Source organism: Monodelphis domestica, chromosome 6 (genome assembly GCF_027887165.1).
Source record: "Monodelphis domestica isolate mMonDom1 chromosome 6, mMonDom1.pri, whole genome shotgun sequence".
Taxonomy (NCBI): domain Eukaryota; kingdom Metazoa; phylum Chordata; class Mammalia; order Didelphimorphia; family Didelphidae; genus Monodelphis; species Monodelphis domestica.
In genome coordinates, this window is record NC_077232.1 from 98,219,725 (window position 1) to 98,237,848 (window position 18,124).

Genomic DNA, 18,124 nt, shown 5'->3' on the forward strand with positions numbered 1-18,124 from the left:
CCTTTTTATTATACTGGCTCAGTTTAACCATGAACAATCTTTTCTATCTTTCTTTCTATATGTCTATTTGGTTAAAATCTAGAAAAAAAAATACTGTAATGAAGTACAGAATGTTAGCATACAATAGATTAGCTCTTTTACAATCCATTTTTAGATTCTTGTTTCATTTTTTGCAAAATGTTTCATTTGGGAATAGTAAAAATAGATTACAGATTAAGGCTAAAATTTTAATGGGAAAAATACTTAAGGTTTTCTTTCTAGGAAAGGAACTTCCAAAAATTATGTCACAGGATATGTATGTTTGACATTAAATTGTTCTTCAAATGTTGTCATTTTGTAAATCATTTCCATATTACAAAGATAAAAATATATTCTTTATGCTCAATTCACAGGAAAGAAAATGGTTCGGTGATGATGGCAGGATCCTAGCACTTCCCAATCCAATTAAACAGTTTTCTACAAGACCACCAATATTCTCACCCGAAGAAGGCATAGAAGCAGGACTAGAAACAATATATAGAAAGGTAATAACAGTTTCAGATTTTAAACATATGCTAGCTTTAATGTCCCTTCCCACTAAATATTCAATCCTGGGATATTTACTAAGCCCTTACCATGTCTTAAGGCATAACGTATTATGCTCATAGACTTTAAATGTATAACATGTAAATACTCTAACAGCAAAAATATTAGGGAAGGGACTGGACAGGAGAAATATAGTTAATTAACAAATATTTGTTGTATATTTTGCTAAAATATATACATATATTTGCATGGTTATAATCATGAATTCTTGGGTTCTTGCTTGTTTCATTTAACATTATTTCATATGAACATTTTTATGTGTTGATGTGCTCCACATTTTTTTTAAATTTTTAATAGCTCTCTTGTATTTCCTATAAAATATGGGCAGGTAGTTGGTGCAGTGGACAGAGAGCCAGGGCTGGGGAAAGGAAATCATGATTGAAACCACTCAACAACAGTTGATTGAGTAGTATCAGTGTGTTTGGGTTTTTTGGTTCTGAATTCAAATACTTGACCAGCAAACTCTTCCAAACTGTGAAAACTGCTCTTTAATATAGTTTGGAAGTCCATTGGTTAAGCAGAAGTTTCGAGTTGGCCACTGGATATTTGTGCAAAGAGCACTGAACTGAAAGTCAATAGACCCAAGTTCAAACCTTGAATCCACTACTTCCTATGGGAGCTTTTGGGCCAATCACTACCTTTCTCTGAGTGTCAGTTTTCTCAACTACAAAATGATTCTACCTTAGAGCATCTCTGTGAGAGTGAAAGGAAATAATGGATATGAAGATGCTTTAAAAATCATAAAGTACTACCTGCAGAGGAAATATTATTACCCTATTAAGGACAGGGATTAAATTACTCTGTACTTTTTCTAGTTCAATTTACTGAGGGGCTAGGAAGATAGAGGCTGTAATTCTGTTTCTTATTGTTTCCATTTCATAGCTGGAGAAAACAGTTGATGCCATAAAACAATCTCCATACACCACTGAATACATTTAGAAGGGCAAAAGTCCTCTACTTCAACCCTCTCGTCTTAGAGATTAATTTAATTAAGCACTATGCATACATATAAGTAGAACCTGAGTCTAGAACCTGTCCACTGATTGTATATATTATGGTTCAGTCATTTTTTCAGTCATGTACAATTTTTTGTGATGCCATTTAGGGTTTTCTTGGTAAAGATACAGGAGTGGCTCTGCCATTTCTTTCTCAGGTTCATTTTACACCTGAGGAAAGAGTGGGGCAAGATTGGAGGAAACCCTGAAGTGAAGATGCTGGGTTCAGGAGACAAATGACAGGGCAATTGGGCAAGGAGGCTTTTTGGAGCACAAGGATATCTTTTCAGAGAGGGTGCTCCCCTGAGCATTACCTCAGCGCTTCAGGCACCCCCCGCTTCTTGTTTCATTCCTGCCTCTCTATGTCCTCACTCTCAGTCTATCCAGTCCCAGATTTTTTCCTGTTTACCCCTCAGCTTTGAGCTTTCTCGACATCCCTTCTTATTTCTTTGATCTTAGAGAATGACAGGATGGGAAGTGGAGTAGGAAAATGGGAGGAAATGATTTGCCTCTCCTACTACTCTTCATCTTCCTCCCCTGAAATTCTAATCTACCCAGAGCAGTCTACTATTGTGATAAGCTGCTTAGTTTGATGTTGGATTGTGGAAAAGGAGGGTTCCAGTTCCTGTCTTGGCTCAGCTCATGAGGGGAAACTGGGAATAGAAGTGTACGGAACTAAATACCAAGTTCAGCTTGCGATAGAAAAGGACACAAATAGAAAGCTCCACAAAACAGGGGTAAAAATATAAATGATTAAATTTTCAAATGATATTTTTGGAAGTTTGTAGCATTTTTTTTACCTTATTAAGACTTAAAACTGCACCAGGGACATCCCTTTGTGTGTGGTGAGACTGGTGGTTTGGGGAAAGGCGTGTATATTTCATACAATAGTAATATGACAAATTCTATTTTCAGTTTTATTCTTCAGAGCTTGGGTTCTTTAAGACACAGAAGTCTAACTTCTCTTCAGACAGAGATTTAGAGCAGAGTACACCACTCACAGCAATGCTATCATTTCTAATCTGTCCGTTCTCAACCCTTTTCTAACTTTCCCTCCCCTATGGAAGCTCCTGCTACTTCTAAGGATGCCCCCCAGAGTAAGTGCTCAGTAATTATCTGGTGCCCTTGTTTCCATTATGTATTTAAATCATTAGGATATTCTCACATATCTGCAATTAAAAAAGCAGCATTTTTAAAAAATAATGCCTTCCTCCCTCTACACCTCAGATTTTAGGTTTTTTTTTTCCTTAACCCAAATATAGAACACATGTTCTCCTGAAATCTGGCCAAATTCTCATCATTATTTGAAAGCTGCTTAGTAAAATGAAAAGAGGTCCAAACTTAGACTCTCAGCTCTACCATTAGCTATTTGGGTGACCTTGGATGAGTCACTTAATCTCTTGGGACCTCAATTTCCTTCCCTGTAAAATGAGAGGATTGAACTAAATGACTTCTAAACTCTAGAGATAGGATTCTTTGATCTTATGATTCATCTAACCTCAAATGATCATAGAATGAGATGTCTTGGATCTAAAGGACTGAAGAAAAACAACTCCTTGGCAATCATTTTAGGAATCTGATCGAACAGAATGGAATCTCCTACTCTATTCATTTCCCATGTGATTAAGAAAATTGGCATTTGACACATTTTGAGTTGACATACAAAATTCACTTGGAGGGGGCAGCTGGGTAGCTCAGTGGATTGAGAGCCAGGCCTAGAGACGGGAGGTCCTAGCTTCAAATCTGACCTCAGACACTTCCTTGCTGTGTGATCCTGGGCAAGTCACTTAATCCCCTTTGCCCAAGTCCTTACTATTCTTCTGCCTTAGAACCAATACATAATGTTGATTCTAAGATTGAAGGAAGAGTTTAAAAACAATGTGACTTGGCATTTCTCCCAGTTCTATTAGGTTTTTTTTCACTTACCTAAGAAAGGAAATGGAAATACTAATGAAATCTCTTTTTTAATTTTTTTATTTATATATATACATATATATATTTATATATATTTTATATGCATATAAAATATTTAAAAATATATTTTATAATTTATTTTAACAAATGCCATTGAAGACAGAGAGCTACAAAAATGTTGTATATTGGAATAGAGATTAAGTTCAGTTTAGGGAAAATGAAAACAAACACATTTGGGAGTAAACAACTCAAAAATCTAAGAAAGAAAATAATTTTGACTTTAAGAATAATATTAAGGGGGCAGCTGGGTAGCTCAGCGAATCAAGAGCCAGGCCTAGAAATGGGAGGTCCTAGGTTCAAATCTGGCCTCAGACACTTCCCAGCTGTGTGACCCTGGGCAAGTCACTTGACCCCCATTGCCTAGCCCTTACCACTCTTCTGCCTTGGAGCCAATACACAGTATTGACTCCAAGACGGAAGGTAAGGGTTTAAAAAAAAAAAAAAAGAAGAATATTAAGCAGTGAATATCAAATGCAGCTCACTACAATTGGTATTACAGTTGTCTAAAAATTCTCCAAAGAGTTCTTCCCTCAGAATCCAAATCTGGACTTGAATTTCTATTATAAAGACCCCTTTCTAACTTATGCAGGTTTTTTCAACTTTCTGAGGAACCCAGTGAGTACTTTGCTTTCCCAACCTCTTTACATTCTTTATTTTTATACGCCCATTTTTTCTGTTAAGGGTTTTATAATTTTCCAATGTTAATGTAGAAGGTTTTATTTTAAACATAGTAGGACATATTATTTCCCATGAAGTAAATATGCATTTTATTCACCTTCTAGTTTCCTCACAGAATAATTCTGGGACTGGGTTCTTTTTTTAGTTTTTGGTTTGAAGACTGACTAGTCAGTTCCAAAATAATGTATTTCCTAGATAGCATTTCATCCAGAAACAACTTCTCTCTGTCCCAATCCAATCTTTTTTTTTTCTTTTAAATGAAAGTAACTATAGGAGTTAGATGATCTAAACTCCAGGCTGAGATCACAGGAAATTATTGGCATATAAAATCATATAGATTTGGGTACAATAACGTAAGATGCAAGTGTCCTAGGTGACCAAATGGAAAAATAATAAATAAAACAATGATTCTAAAACTTACTTTAACTTATAGCTGTAGTGTTACAGAATAGATCTTGAGAACGTCACCCAAAAATGTTCCTGTAAAATTTGTAAGCCAGCTAGTAAAAAAAAAAAACACCTAACAGGAAAAGTGGAATTTTTTAGTCCACATAAGGAATAGATCAGCTAGAGAAGAATTTTCTGTTTAGTCTCAATTTTAAGGTTTACTGGAGATAGTCCCATAAGGAACTTTAGAAATCATTTAGAAATACATGTGTCCACATACATTTATGCACTAAATAAAATTATCTTGCACCTAGATCTTGCAATTGGACATGATTTGATATCTTGAACCCAAATCAAATATGAGAGAGGATACAACAGAAGATGCCATAACAGAAAAATGAAGGTGGTCCCATTCTGTGCCAGTATGACATCCATAACAATTATTATTAAATGAGCTCTGGAATATCCTGTGACAATTTCATGGATATGGATGAAATAGAATCTTGACTGTGGTGTCCTTTCCTCGATGTCAATTCATATAGGTATTAAATTAGTCATGTGCCAATGGTGACTAAGATCCAATTTACTTATTTTAATCTAAACTGACATCCTCAGAAAAGTCTGAGGCAAGAAGAAGAGGGGATGATTGTAGAACCAGATTGGGCTCCAGAATGATATAGAACTACTTGTACACATATATTACACACACACACACACACACACACACACACACATACATATCCCATAGTTTATAAAACCAGGGTTCAAAGAGAACATTGTGAAACTATGAATTTATATCTTTCTAATCAATTTCTGCTCATTAATTCCATGAACCAATTGGTATTATTCTTACTGTTTGGAGTATATCACATTAATGACAATTACTCTTTAATCATTTGCAAGGAAAAGGTAAAACAACTCTGAACCAAGGTCAGATAGGGAACATGGGAAGTAAGGTCAATGGAAAATGAGATGGATTTGGAATTTCAAGTTTCATCTTGAGTTTTCTCTTTTTTTTTCACACCTTACTTTCTACCTTGGAATAAACACTACATATTAGTTCCAAGGCAAAAAGAGTGGTAAGGGCTAGCCAATGGAGATTAAGAGACTTGCCCAGGGTCACACAGCTAAGAAGTGTCTGAGTCTAGATTTGAACTGTTATGTGGAGGGTAAAAGAAAGGGTTAGACAAGCTAAATATATGTAAAATAAAAGTTTATTTAACTAAAAGGAGGAGGGAAGGGAAGGGAATCAGGGACTACCTTACTTCTAACACACCCCAAATATTAAAATCCTATACTTTCTATAATTATACTAAACTAATTAATTCAAGTTAAAGAAGGATTGATAGAGGCAAGGAAAACAGGACCCAAAGAAATCTCACAACACAGGAGTCCTTTCTTTGATCCAAACAACAAATCCCAGTAAGATGTCAGATGAAATCTTCCCCACAGCAGTAGCACCAGATCCAGTAGCAAGGACAGGTAGGAAATAAGGAAGCCCAAAGGAAAAGGGTCCACTGGCTCTCTGGGTCCACCCCAGAAATAACCAGATAGCACCCCTGGGTTCTCTTGACTGCTAGAGGAAAGCAGCCTCACTCTTCCAGAGTTCACCAACTACTTTCTGCAACTGCTCTGTCTCCAGTCCCAGTTTCTGGGAGTTCTGAGTGGAATGTTGATCTGCAGGGTCTCTTGCTGTCAGCTTGTCCTGTTATGTCCTGCTAGAAATCCCTTACTACAGAATCCAGTATCTCCTATCTTCAGGTCTGGCTCTCTATTCACTAAGCCTTAATCCTGACTTCTCATATCAAGTCAACAAGCCATTTCCTTTCCCACATGACCTTGGATTAGTAACTTTGCATCTCTAGACCTCTCAAACCCTTTCTGGCTCTCTGTATGTGATTGTATGAACTAAAATGACACTCAGCACCTTCATTCACAGCAGTTATTATATTTTCTAAATTATCTTGGTTTTTTTCCCCTATAACTAATACTCATTTGGGCATTTTTCTTGTCTTCTCTCTGTTGAATATATTCTCCAGTTCACTTTCTCACACTATATAGTTCTTGTGTGCATGTATCCTCACAGGGAGACTCATAAGTATTTTATATTTTCTTTAGTTATTTAAAATGGAATGTCCCTGTCTCATCTTGATGGATTTATTAATAATGTATAGAAATCTAACAGTTTATGTGAGTTTGTTTTATATCCTGCAACTTTGCACTTGTTAATTATTTTGATTAGTTTTTTGGTTTAGTCTCTAGGGTATACTAAGTAGACTATCATATTACTAAAAAAACCCCAATAATTTGTTGCTTCTTTGTCTATCCTTGTTTGTTTCCTTAATTTCTTTATCTTATTGCGATAAGAGGCATTTCTAGCCCTTTGATGAATAGTAATCATGATAATAGATATCTTTGTTTAACCTCTGATCATATTGGAAGGGCTTCTAGTTTACCCCCATTACAAATAATATTGGTTCTTGGTTTCAGAAAGATTATTGTTGTTGTTGTTCACTCATTGAGTCATGTCTAACTCTACATAATCTCATGGGTTTTTCTTAGCAAAAATAATGGAGTGTTTTGCCATTTCCTTCTCCGGCTCACTTTATAGATGAGGAAACTGAAGTAAACAGAACTAAGTGGCTTGCCCAGGGTCACACAGCTAGTATCTGAGATCGAATTTGAAGTCTTTCCTAGCTCTGGGCTCAATGCTCTATCCACTGCAACACCTAGATGACCTAATATGTTTCTAGTTTTCCTAATATTGAATCAGTAGGGATTTTCTGCTTGATTCTAGAAAGATCTGTGTTCTCTCTGGATTATGGGATGCTTCAACTAAATAAGAGGAATAAATGAATAAATGAGGAATTTCCCTGAATCTCTCAACTTCCCTGTTGTTGTTGTTTTTAAATCCTTTACCTTCTGTCTTAGAATTCATATTATCAGTTCCAAGACAGAAGAGGGATAAGAGTAAGGCAGTAGGGGTTAAGTGATTTGCCCAGGGTCACACAGCTAGGAAATGTCATTTGAACCTAGAACCTTCTATCTCTAGACCTGGCTCTCTTTCCAATAAATCACCTAGCTACCTCTTCCCTGGTATATAGATGTATGTATGTGTACAAGTTGCAGCCATAAGTAATGGCTTTAACTTTCCATAAAGCACACATATGGGTACATCAGTTTCCTAATTAAATATATTATTGCCCACCACTATATCTATCAATATCTAGGGGAAAGTGTTCATATTATACAGATATTACCAATGGGAGGGCATTTTGCTTTTCCAACTTACTAACCAAGAGATCTCCTTCCCAAAGGGGAAAAGTACAGATTTGGTGTGGTTGTCAAAAAAAAAAAAAAGGAATGCATGGTAAGCAGAGAAAGACCCAGATGTAACTAAATCCGGAGTTCTGACTTGGAATCTATGGACATGCACAGGTCTGTGAACTTGCATGGAAAGAACATTATACCTTTATTTTCACTAACTTTTAACTTAAATTTGGCATTTCTTTCAATTTTTAAAAACTTTATTCTGAAAACAGTTCCATAAACTTCAACAGACTACAAAAGGGTTCTGTAACGCAAAAAATGTTAAGATCCCCAATTCAAATAGTAGGAAATAGACTGGCTTAATAACTAGATTTCCAGAGGAGTTTACAAATTTTTTTTTTTGAGTTTCAAAATGTTGTGGCCGGAGAACTGCATCCCCCAGCGTGCCTCAGGGGTCCCTCCCTACTACTTCCTGGCGTGGGCTTGGTCTTGAATGGACCAATCCCATGTTGTGGGTGGGACCCTGCCTCCCCATTTGCTGTTGTGGGATTGGTCTTGAATTGGACCAATCTCGTGCTAGGGAGGGGCCATGCCCCCTACTTCCAGGCACAGGATTTGTCTATATGAGGACCGATTCTGGCCCGGGAGGGGACCTTTGAATCTGAGAAGGTTCAGAGTAGCAGGGGCTCTAGTTAATTTCAGCTAGGGAACTCGGTGGGTTTTTTCTTTTAATAAAGTTAATTTAAAAAAAAAAAGATCAGAGAGTCAGATAGTTTTTCTTTTTCAGTTCTCTCACAATAAAATTCACAATTTCTGAATTTCTAATCCAAAGTTACCCCAACTGCTAAGAACACACATTTACAAGAAGAGAAAGGAAGGGCAGGGTATTCAATGTGGCTTGACCTTGTAGAGGAGAACAGAGAATAGTGAAGAGGGAGAATTTAATACAAATACTATTTATCTGTCTGGTATATTGATCAACTAAGCTTTGACATATATCCAAGACATCATGTAATAGTGTATGGAGTTCAGATCCCACTCTGATGTTCACTGGCAGTGTAATCTTGGGTAAATCATGTCACATCTTCTTGGTCTCATATCACCTCATCTCTATAATGAAAGAGTTACATTTGTTGCCTCATCTCTATAATGAAAGAGTTACATTTGTTGGCCTCAGAGATTTTTTTTATCTATTTTTTATCTTCTGTCAACCCTTATGACCTGTGGCACCACACAGGAAATCTGTTTATTTGAAGACAAAGAAAATAAAATTTAAATATTACTTCTTCTTTTCCTGGGGGTTAGTTTATCTCTTGTCTTTTCTTCATTGACCTCTTACCTATTTACTTTCTTTGTGTAGCTTTATAGTTGATTTTACAAATTATATGGTGCATCCCCACTGTTCTTTCCCTAGTGTGGTGCTTTTCATGATGTTGTTGTTTCATATTTAACCTCTCACTGAATGTACCTCATAACTTCAAAGCTTTCTCTCAAATGCAGTTATTTTTCAATGTTTCTTGGCTACTTAAAAGGCTCTAAATATTTTATATATAGGGATATGAAATATATACACCAAGACTTCAAAAGATTCATGTCCCATGGTTCAATGGGGATATAATTGGTGATGTAGACTCTAAACAATCACTCTATTGCAAATATTAATAATATGGAAATAGGTCTTGATCAATGATACATCTAAAACCCAGTGGAATTGCTCATTGGCTAAGGGAGGAGGGTGGAAAGAGGGGAGGGAAGGAACATGAATCATGTAACCATGGTAAATATTCTAAATTAATTAATTAATTAAATACATTTCTAAAAATATAGAAGAAAAAATGATCCATGCCCCAGATATAAATATTTCCCTCACTAGCATTGATTATACCCCTTCTTCTCCCTACCTCTACATTTGTGATAAATCATGTTGATGAATATCTAGAAGAATTACCTGGTGACAAATTTTCTGGGCAAAGGACTTTCTGAGCTTAGCTAGGTCAGTCCTTGGAGGGGAGACACAGAGTTCATCCCTGGATCAGTCCTCAAGGCCTGTCTAACTTCAGGTTCTGCCAAAGGCTACAGGGATTTCCTTTAAGAATTCACAACAAAGGATTGGAGTTGGGCATTAGTAAATGATTAATTATATAATTATAAGTAGATAGTATTAATTAAATGAATATAGATATTAGTCATATAATTTATAACATATTACTTGTACATTTTATACAAACATAAAATTATTATGGATGTGTATGTATATAAATAAAATGAAGGGTGCTGGAACATAATGGAGAGGGGCTAATGAGCCTCAGCATCTGGAAGACTTGGCTTAGATTTCTTTCTCTGATACATACTAACTATGTGACCCTGGACAAGTCACTAAGTGCCTCTTGTTAAACCTGATACTTGCCCAAGACTCTTAAGTTGCAGAGGAACTGTCCATCTGCATTGGTTGAAGGAGTCCCCCACACCAATGAAATCACAAGCTCAGTAAAAAAGAAAGAAAGAAAGAAAGAAAGAAAGAAAGAAAGAAAGAAAGAAAGAAAGAAAGAAAGAAAGAAAGAAAGAAAGAAAGAAAGAAAGAAAGAAAGAAAGAAAGAAAGAAAGAAAGAAAGAAAGAAAGAAAGAAAGAAAGAAAGAAAGAAAGAAAGAAAGAAAGAAAGAAGGAAGGAAGGAAGGAAGGAAGGAAGGAAGGAAGGAAGGAAGGAAGGAAGGAAGGAAGGAAGGAAGGAAGGAAGGAAGGAAGGAAGGAAGAAAAGAAATACATCTCTATATACATACATATCACGTGTACAAATAAATATGGACATATACATGCATTTAATTTACAGATAAAAAAGATATGTGTGAATTTTCTGAGTCTAATATGTAGGCTATGCAAAATTATTAAATTATATTTCTCTGCTAATTATAAAAATGTGGAAGATATAAAAGGAAAAGGTACATAATAATAATCATGAAAATGATAGTAATAATAGCTCTTAGTTACATAGTATTTTAAAGTTTGCAAAGTGCTTTACATAGATCATGTCATTTGATCCTCAAAACAATTAGGTACAATTATTATCCCCATTTTACAGGTGAAGGAATCGAGGCTGAGAGAGGTGTCTTACCCAAGATCTGAAAGCTAGTAAGTTACTCAGGAAGGATTTGAATTCAGGTCTTCCTTGATCCAAGCCCAAAACATTATCCATTATGCCACCTAGCTTCCTTATGTATACAAGCTATTATCAGTAAAGCTACACATCAGAAACAATTCTTCACTCTGTCAAATTGTTCCCTGGCACTAAGAGTAACTGAAGTAAGTAACATGTGGCTATTTACTCAGGCAATTTTCCAACTTGTGTGTGCAAGGCATAGTGTATAAAAAATAACTGAATATTTGTTAATAATAGTATGTAAAGTAATATAGTATGGACAAACCATAGAATAATTATCTGAAGAGGTTTCTAACTCCTTTCTCTTTTTTTCTCTCTCACCCTCAGGCAGTCAGCTCTATACACAAAAACCAGTACATTGTTGGTTCTGGAGACTCTCTGGGTCAGTTCCAACTGGACATAGACATTTCAGGACTAATATTTACTCATCATCCCTGTTTCAGCCGTGAACATGTTTTAGCGGCCAAACTGGGTCAGCTATATGATCAATATTTAGCAAGACGTCAGAAGAACCAGACAAAATTTCTCACGGATAAGGTATTTATGATTGATTCTCTTCTATTAAGCTGGATTTTTTTTTTTTTAGTGAGTTAAGGTGGATAAAATTCTTCCCAACAGAAAAATATTTCTTTATAGATTACCGATTACCCTTCTATATGGGATACTTATATGAGATCCTTCCTGTATTCAAAAATCTATACTGGTGGGGTGGGGTAGGGTGGTAGCTTGGCTGGCTCAGTGGATAAAGAAGCAGCTCTAGAGACAGGAAGTCTTGGGTTCAAGTCTAGCCTCAGACACAAGCCACTTAGCCCCAGTTGTCTAGCCCTTAATACTCTTCGGCCTAAAACTTAGTATTGATTATAAAGCGGAAGGTAAGGATTTTTTTAAAGCTATACTCTCAGTTTTCTTTCAACCCTATGATTCTCTGATTTAAAAATATTTTGCTGACTACTGTACCACTGATATTTCTAAGTCACACATCACTCTACTCTCATTGCCCTCATTATACACACATTAAAATGTCAACAGTACTAAGTAGATTATTTCCCTCTCTCCTGATCTTTGTGAAATCTTGTTCAAAGACTTAGGAATAGATTAGATGACCAGATGAATCATACCAAATTTATAAATTTGATTCACACTTTGTCCAAGGCTGTCCCAATTTGAGATTAATTTTGTCAACATTTCATTATTTGATTCTTTTTCCTCAGGGCATTAGGCAATCAGTCACCTTGCTTATTGTGAATAATACTGTTCTTTCAAAAATGTTCCTAACTCAGAATTGGCATTCTTTGTTTTTAGCTCAATGCACTGAGGAATGCTGTTCACACTGTCCCTGATTCCACCAAACCCCATGGGTCTGGTCACACAGCTCAGGAACGCATGAACAAGTATAAATTTGAAATTTGGTGAGTAAAAAGTTAACTTGTGGTCACTGGGGTTTTTTTCATCATGGAATGAAATTTCTAGAGTCTTCCTATAAATGCAAAAAAATCTCTGAGCTAATAGAACGCATAAATACTGAGAATTCGCTTCAAATTCAATAATACCTAATACCTTAAGGTCCTGAGTTCAGATACCCTGAAAAATAACTCTTCTCTCTTCAGAAAAGGAATAAAAAGTAAGCATCTAAAAATGCATTCATGTTCCACCTTCAACACATCATTTAACCTCTCAATCCATCTCTTTCATATAGGAGTTACCCATACCAAATGAAATCATAGATCCACTCTGCCGGCTCTGTTTTCACCACGTCATCTGCCATTTTCCATATCATCAATCACAGCTGCTATTTGGTTCTATGCAAAAAAATGGCTCATAAAACTCACATTTTATACTTTGAGATAAAGCATGTCCATATGCAGTTAGTTATTTGCACATGTATAAGTAAAGAAATTGCTCCAAGCTTTCAATTCTAGGTAAACTTGAGATTTTTCTGCCTCTGGCCACCAAATTCTCTTTGCCTTCTCCTCTAGTACTCCCAAGGGAGTCTCTGAAAGTTTGGTTAGACATATATAATTTACATATCATAAACAATGGGGGGTTGGTGGGTTTGCTGTAATTTTCTTATACACTTGTTTAATTAAATGGGTTTTTTTCTTTTTGGTGGTGGTGGTGGCGGTGGCAGCTATTAAATATATAATTTTTAAATTAAAAATAAATAAAAGAAAGTTTGATCAGATTAGGTAACCACTATTCACAGCCCTCTTCATTTTAATTATAACATACAATGTCATAAATGCATAGCCAGTCTTCATAGTTTGATGTTTCTGTCATGTCTGACTCTTCAGGACCGAATTTGGGGTTTTCTTTGCAAAGGTATTAGAGTGGCTTGCCATTTCCTTCGACTCATTTTACAGATGAGGAAACTGTGATAAACAGGATTAAGTGGCATTCCAAAGGCCAAATAGGTATTAAGTGTCTGAGTTGGACTTGAACTCAGGAAGATGGTTTTTTTCTGACTCCAAGCCCTGTGTTCTAGCCACTATCCACCTAGGTACCTGGTGGTTTCATTTCATTTCTTCATATTGGCCTGGATCATAAAAAAGGAGAGAAAGTATTTCAAAGAACTATAATTTCATCCTCCACTGATGCAAACTGCAAATCCTTTTATAATTTAGTAGATGATCTCAGAGTTCTTTCAGGTAAACAATACTCAGTCTCTAGCCCATTCAGTGATGAGATCACTGGAATTCAGAAAGGTTGGACCTCAAATAACAGACATACTTTCCATCACTAAATCCATACTTTATAATTGTAGTTGCAAGTGGTGGTAGTGGTGGTGGTAATGATATATATGAATGAAGGTAAGGGATAGAAAAAAAGTGTATGGATTAGCTTTAAAAGGAGAGGAGGAGAATTTATTTATTTTTTATTTTTTTAATTTTAATTGATTAATTTAGAGTATTTTCCCAGGATTACAAAAAATCATGTTCTTTCCCTCCCCTCCCCTCACTCCATCCCATAGCAAACAGGCAATTCCACTTGGTTTAACATGTGTCATTGGTCAAGACCTAGTTTCATATTATTAATATTTGCACTAGGATGATCTTTTAGAGTCTATGCCCCCCCCTATCGACCCATGTGATCAAGCAGTTGTTTTTCTTCTGTGTTTCTCCTCCCACAGTTCTTCCTCTGGATGTGGATAGTGTTCTTTCTCTTAAGTCCCTCAGAATTGTCCTGGGTCATTGCATTGCTGCTAGCAGAGAAGTCCATTACATTTGATTGTACCACAGTGTATCAGTCTCTGTGTACAATGTTCTCCTGGTTCTGCTCCTTTCACTCTGCATCAATTCCTGGAAATTGTTCCAGTTCACATGAAATAGAGGAAGATAATTTAGATACAAACCCTGGGAAAGATTCTGGAAAGAGAAAAGGATCTTGGAGTTTGACTGTTTTTAACTCTCTCTCTCTGGATCTTGCTTTCCTCCTTCCAGGTGTTTGTATCTAAATTCTCCTCCCTTCCCTTTAAAGCTAATCCGTACAATTTTCTCTATCCCTTAACTACATTCCTACAGATTAGTAGTAGTAGTAGTAGTAGTCGTAGTAGTAGTAGTAGTAGTAGTAGTAGTAGTAGTAGTAACTAGAATTTATGTTTTCAGGTTTGTAAAACACTTTACATGTTACCTTATTTGATCTCCAAAACAACCTGGGGAGGTTGGTGCTATCAGTTCCACCATTTTATAGACATGAAACTGAAGATGTGAGAGATTAAGTGAGTCATCAAGACCCTGCTGAAATAACCTTTGAGGACCCACCACAAGGAAGCATGGGAAAAGGTCTTCAGTAGAGGAAAAAAGGGGAAGTGCGTGTTACTAGCATATATCATTAATATCTTGCTTTATGAAGTGTCCACTCCTCATGCAAATGTGAGCTATTATGAACATAACTGAGAACCAAGAAAGCAGCTAAAAAAAAGATTGTAAGAATATCTGGTAGAGACTTTGCATTTAATTTCATTATTTGATTCACAGAAGAGCTTCTTGGACCCTTATTCCAAGTACATTTATTCTTACATTAGACAAAAAGTTCTTCCTAGTTTAATAACCTCATTTTCTAGTCCATAGACAATTAGAAACAGCAAATAAGAAGGAAGGAAGCTTAAGTCAGACAGACAGAGAGTGGTATTAAGGGACAGCTGGTAGTTTCATAGGAATGGAGGAGACAGAAAAAGGATTAAAAGAAGACACAAGAATTCAAAAAGCACAGCAGTCTGGGACCATTTAGTTCAGGAGTGAACAGCCCTATTGCCTCAATAGCTGCTGAAGTCACCACTGTATAAGAGCCCACAACAACAAATGACATTCTTAATGGTGATACTGAGTCATCACTGAAAGGCTGTTATGTTCTGTATGTTCTTTTAAAGAAGGAAGGGAAACGATGTCTATTTTAGGAAGATTTATATGCAAAATAGCTAAAATAAAAGAAATATTGGCTTTAAATTATCTGGAAAGTCTATTTATGTGGATCAGCTCATTTCCTGCTGAAGCCACATAAGTGAGATGTCTCTTTCTCTGGATTTTCATTTAGGTCTTTGATTCATTTTCCTTTTAAATAAACCTTAACAAGAAATATATAGTACAGGACAGCAATCCACCCAAACTCCCAGGTCTTTATGTCATGTCCATTCCTCTGTTGGCTGTATGTGATGTTGTCCATCCTGTGCAGTCTGTACCCAAGCTCCCAAATGACCATTAGTCTATGGGTTCATTTCATTCCCAATGGGATGGCCTGCTTTTCAGTAGTTAAGTTGTCTAAAATCAAAGGAGACTTTTATTCTTCAATAATTCATCTTCACTTGTGTACACTCTACTCAAAATACTAAAATAAGATTAATTTTCAATGATTTTACACTCTACAATTAAATGACTAAATTAAATCCCTTGTCCTATATTGGTGATAGGATCTGGAACTGTGATTTCATTGCTATAAAGAACTCCTAGGCATGGAAATTCCCTCTGCCAATACAAAGCAGCATCTTCTTTGCAATTTATAGTCTTTTTTAAATTTATTCTTATTGTCATGCAAAACACACTTCCATATTGGCCACTGTTGTAAGAACATACTCGTACAAAACCAAAACTTCTCAATAAAACCATAAATACACTGTTGTGGAAGATATGATGCTTTGATCTGCATCCATCCAACTCAAACAGTTCTTTCTCTGGAAATGGATAGCATTCCCCATCATAAGTCTTTCAAATTCGTCTCAGATCATTGCACGGCTGAGATTTATTATCTTAAACTTATAGTCTTAAAGAGTTGCCTAGAACACGGAGAGTTTTGTATCTTACCCAGAGTCACATAATTATTATGTGTCAGAGATAAGGCTTGGACACGGGTCTTCCTGGCTTATGGAGGCTTCTCTATCCACTGCACCATGCTTCTCCTTTGTTCTTTATTATGGAGAGCAATGTTACACTTTTTACCAGTTCAGACCACCCTTAAATGTTTTGCTTGCTCAGAACTCTTTTTGAAATCTTTTAGGATTATCTGTGACGAGAGTTTGATGAAAAAAGTAAAAATTAACATTTCAAAGTTCATTTGGCAAGATCAACTATTTATATTGCATTGAGAAAAAGGAGATTACTACCTAACTATTGAGTGAAAATGGTACATTGTGAAATATCCTTGGTAAATTGTGCTCTTAGAAGTTGCTAATTAATTCCCTTAAAAATGCATCATGCAAATCTTTCTGGTAGAAAGTATGGATCTAGTGATCTGGCCCTGCAATTTTACCAGTTTGGATAACTACTTTGAATGGAAATTTCTTCACCAAACAACATATTACTTATTTGCATCATTCTGAAACAGTTTGTTTTTCTAACGATGTCCAGCTGTAAGAAGAATTCTTAAAGAGTTATACAATAGGGGCAGCTAAGTGGCTCAGTAGATAGAGAGCCAGGCCTAGAGACAGGAGTTCAAAATTGAACTCAGACACTTCCCAGCTGTGTGACCCTGGGTAAGTCATTTAACCCCAGTTGCTTAGCCCTTACTGCTTTTCTGCCTTAGAACCAATACTAAGTACTGATTCTAAGAGAAAGTAATGGTTTTTAAATTAAATTATACAATTTAACAGAATTAACCATAATTGAAGAATATGCCTCTCTCTTGAAGGGAATAAAATATAGCCCTCAAAAGGGACACTGATCCTGCCTCTTCAAATTTAGATTGTTAACTATTATCCCCATGGTTTAAATATCTTACCCATTCAATGGAAGATCAGTTTACTTGGCTCTGGCTCTTACTAGTTTTTTAGTTTAGGGGCTACTTATGCCAAGATAATCTTTCATATTTGGATATTCTGTGTATTTTGTAGGCAAACACGAAGACTACGTGATGCTGAAGAAGAAAAAGATCGAACGTTGCTTAAGACAATCATAAAAGTTTGGAAAGAAATTAAATCCCTTCGAGACTTTCAGAAGTTTACCAACACACCCATAAAACTATTCTTGAGGAAGTATGTTTTGATCCCACATGTGCTTCTTAGTAGGAACTATTTTTATATGTGGTTCAGAGAATGGTCATTGATAGTTAAGTCTTTCCAAAGTAATAAGTCAGGGAAATCTCTGGTTTTCTTTTCCCTTCCAAGCTGTATATTGGAGATTTCATTGTTCAATTATTTCAGTTGTGTCTAATTCTTTGTGACCCCATCTGGGATTTTCTTGGCAAAGATACTTGAGAGGTTCACCATTTCCTTCTCCAGCTTATTTTACAGATGAGGAAACTAAGGAAAACAAGGTTAAGCAACTGGCCCAAAGTCATACAGCTAGTAAGTGTCTGAGGCCAGATTTGAACTTGGGAAGGTGAGTCTTCCTGACTGTAGGCTCAGAACTTTTTTTTACCATGCTACCTATAATAGCTTCATATTAAAGATACTGTAAGAATTCTTAAACAGTATCTTAGACTAAATAGCCTCTGGGACTCCTTTCAGTGCTAAGATTCTTTTTTTATAGTATACTATCCCCTTAACTAAATAATGTATCAGAAATTCCATAAAAAAGGGGGAAATTCCAATATGTAATATCTCACATTTATATAGGATTTAAAAATACACAAAGAATGTTTCTTACCCCCTAT

At 35.9% G+C, this 18,124-nt stretch overlaps 1 protein-coding gene across 2 annotated transcripts in view; it reads left to right on the forward strand.

The window, feature by feature from the left end:
• The window catches only part of CC2D2A (coiled-coil and C2 domain containing 2A), a 144,654-nt gene that overhangs the window by 46,195 nt on the left and 80,335 nt on the right, over positions 1 to 18,124 (forward strand). For both annotated transcript variants that reach the window (XM_007496714.3, XM_007496716.3), the window contains 4 exons: positions 393 to 524; positions 11,372 to 11,581; positions 12,347 to 12,453; positions 17,364 to 17,504. In XM_007496714.3, the coding sequence (XP_007496776.2) occupies positions 393 to 524; positions 11,372 to 11,581; positions 12,347 to 12,453; positions 17,364 to 17,504 (590 nt within the window). The remainder of the gene's footprint in view (positions 1 to 392; positions 525 to 11,371; positions 11,582 to 12,346; positions 12,454 to 17,363; positions 17,505 to 18,124) is intronic.